The following is a 3,437-nucleotide window of genomic DNA, read 5'->3' on the forward strand; positions in this document are numbered from 1 at the left end:
GTTTTTGTGTATTGAAAATATTGTCACGGTCTAGTAAAAACCATTTGTTAAGGTCTAAATCTGGATGGATGTACATCATAATCTTGAATTTTATCTTTTATATAGGTTTATAAAATTTTGACATGTAAATGTAATAAAAAGTCAAAAAGTATATCTATAAAGTATCATTATTTTGATACAATCTTTTGGTTGTCACTAGATAATAACAATACTGTAAAACATAAAAACAAAAACCCACTTAGCATTCGGCACATTAAAAATAGACCAATTTATCATGGCATATAGCGTGGGGTTCACCTACCAGGCCAATTTTTGTTATGGGCTTAAAAAAAAATCCTAAACATTTTTAGCAACAAATTTTTTGATTAAATTAACTAATGATTAAAAAAAAAAAAAACAAAGAAAAAGAATAACGTTGGGCTATCAATTTCCTCTAGAGCCCGGTCGAGAGTGGGTCGAAATATTCAAGAGCGGGCTTAGACTGGCCCGACCTGAAGCCCGAAAGTTTGGACTCGAACTGATCCGGCCCATTTTACACCCCCTGAGTAAAACCTTGGTAAAAAAACTTGAGATGGAGGTGTTGCGGTGTTTAGGTTTGGAATGGAACCATCAGTCCATCACACAATATTACTCTCTAAACCCTAATTGGCAGTGGTACATACAACCTGCTATTCGGGTTGTGCCACAATTTAATGGACTCTGCTAGCTTCTAGTTCATCTTACAATCACAACTCCCTATTTTATATTAACTTAAATCATAGTTTAACTCTCTCTATATCGTATGCCCCCTTCCAGATTAATCTATAAGAAACTAAACGAATTAATTTGGGATGTGTTTTCTTATTTTTTTTATCACAATCCCCCAGACACAAGCATTACAATTTTTAGAATTCTAATTTTTTATTTAATTATGTGACGCTAACATCAGAGATTTTCGGATTAGTGTTGATCAGAATCCAAATTTCCAACCAAAATTTGCATCCCTAATTCTACCCAACAAACCCTCATTCACACCCTTGGAAGGCAGTGAATTTACTATTGTTTCAACCCCTAGACATATATGTACACATATTAAAAGCAGGAGTTTCTTCCCATTTCCTCACAGAGAGCACAAAAGGAAGTGTAAGAATTTTCAATTTTCTTTTAACTTCTAAAGTGAACAGAAGAAAATGCTCATGGCTGCCGAGCCACAGCCCACAGCCCACAGCCGCAGGCCAACAGGTATTACAGAACAAAAAGACACTCACTTGGTAAGAGGTCATGTTTAAGAAAATAGTTAAACATAAAAGCCAATGAAAGATACACAGAAACCGAACAGTGATCACTGTATGCCGACATATCTGGTGACTATCAAGCTTAAGAGAAGCAAGAGCAAGACCCCACATGGGCAGAAATGAATAGCATCGATCTTCAAAGGAGTTTAATTAATTGTATTCTGCTGCAGCTCAGAAACTAAAATGGCATTCCAACTATAGGGGACTAGAAACTTTAGGAATGTATTTTCCAAATTTCTATCACAGATGAGAAGGTATTTAGAAAATTGATAAGCAAAACAAGGGAAATATGGTCCATGTCATACTAGGATTTACATCAAGCAAGGATTGAGCACCCCAACAATGCAAACTATTAGAACAAATTGGAGATGGCACTACAATAAATCACAGGGACCATAACTTTCAATAAAATTGAAGGCCATCCAGAGTACAACAACAAACAGAGTACAAAGCATGTTGCCATACTTGGAATGGATCACATTCATAAATATTGTATACAATTATTTATGCTTAATGTTCAGATTCTAAATTAATGATCAGTAGCATCATTATTCATTGAGATATCAAAATGCCAAGTCTAAATGTATTTTACCAATAAAAAATAACAACTTAAGCATGAATGTCTAATTGACAAAACCATTACAAAAACCTGAGCAGCCTACATGCAAAAGTAGTCATGGGTGCTTCAATCACTCCTAACACTTTACTTAGATGCAACCAAACATGTACTGCATCCCTGAAGTAATATCTCCATCATACTTAACCCATGACCACCACATACAAAACTTATCTCAAAAAAATAGTCAAGTTGGACTATAGAGAGAGCATGAGGATTGTTATATTCTGATAACAATTTCTAGGATACTATGTAGCTTAAACGCAAGTAAAGGATCTTAGAAAGAACCATATAATTTCAGACGTGACCCTGCCAAGCCACAAATTAAGACAAACTAAAACTTGATAATATGGGATGAGGAACAAATATAACATCATTGCATAATATAATCTCACATAGTATTAGCAGAGCATTCTACTTACAATTTTCCTTTCAAAATCTACATTATGCCTTGTGTAAATATCATAAACTTGGTATTCACCTAAAAATAAGGCTAATCAGCACAATGCACTATCGATTCAATATACAAAATTTAAGTTACAAACTTACAAGCAACTAAAGTCTGAGTAGACTACAACCACCTGCCAATGCCATCGACCGAACCCAATCGCATCTCAATCAGCCGAGCATTAAACTCGCCGTCGCTGACCTTCAACATCTCCCTTAACGGAAGAGAAAAGCCGTGCTCAACCAACAATATATGCCTGGGCTTAATCTTCCCCTCCAAACTAAACGAAAAGTACTGAGGAAACCTTTTTAACTCGGCTACATCTTTCTTCATTTCCATAAAAAAATACTCAACCTTGGGCTTAAAATTGTTATTTATGCTAAAAGTCAACAACCCAGGTGACCTTATTACCATGTTGACCACCTCATCATAAGAAAGCCCCAAACTCTGCAAATATTGAATCTTGGGCAAAAGGGTACCTTCGACACTCGAAACCAGCAACACAGTCGTTTGGCATGTGATCGAACTCGGTCCATCGAAGCCTAATTGGGTTAAGAACTTCAATGCGGGTCGTAACTGATTGTCGACGTCAGAGACCAGGAGTCTCGGGCACCGAATTATGGACTTTCGGATATCCGGAAATGGAACTCGAACCTCGTTGAGTAGAAAATCGAAGACTGGGTAGAGGTCGGAGTGCGGGTCCATGGTGAGGAGCTGCGGGTACATGTCGAGGATGCGACCCAGAGCCGAGCGCTCGATGCCCATGGAGGCGAGGCAGTCCTCAACAGACTTGAGGGACGAGAGAGGGCAGGAACGAAAATCTGGGTTTTGTCGGAGGGCTTTTTGGGAATCGACATTGAGGTGGGTTTCTAGGTAGAGGACTTTTTCGCGGAAAAGGAGGCCGGAGTCGGAAGTACTGTTTGGATGGTGGGAAAGTGAGGGGTAAGTTGGGGCATTGAGGGTTGGTCTGAAGGAATTGGAAGGGCTTTTAGGGATAGGTTTAGGGTTTTCAGAGGGTTTTGGGGATGGGGTCAGAGACGCTTGAAGAGGGAGGAGGAAGAGAGATTGAGGTTGGAGCTGAGGTCGCAGTATCATGGTG

At 38.6% G+C, this 3,437-nt stretch overlaps 1 protein-coding gene across 1 annotated transcript; it reads right to left on the reverse strand.

The window, feature by feature from the left end:
* Positions 1-1,409: 1,409 nt before the first annotated feature.
* EMB93 (Mitochondrial transcription termination factor family protein) lies at positions 1,410-3,437 on the reverse strand. The gene is made up of 2 exons (XM_086233586.1): positions 2,440-3,437; positions 1,410-1,511 (listed from the first exon to the last, which is right to left on the reverse strand). The coding sequence occupies exon 1, from the start codon at positions 3,431-3,433 to the stop codon at positions 2,462-2,464; it is 972 nt and encodes a 323-aa protein (XP_086089712.1). The 5' UTR covers positions 3,434-3,437; the 3' UTR covers positions 1,410-1,511; positions 2,440-2,461.

Source organism: Dryas octopetala, chromosome 2 (assembly GCF_963921425.1).
Source record: "Dryas octopetala chromosome 2, drDryOcto1.1, whole genome shotgun sequence".
Classification (NCBI taxonomy): Eukaryota; Viridiplantae; Streptophyta; class Magnoliopsida; order Rosales; family Rosaceae; genus Dryas; species Dryas octopetala.

Bases quoted from the DNA above. Each gene is read 5' to 3' on its own strand.
- EMB93 (XM_086233586.1), bottom strand. From the start codon at position 3,433: ATGATACTGCGACCTCAGCTCCAACCTCAATCTCTCTTCCTCCTCCCT.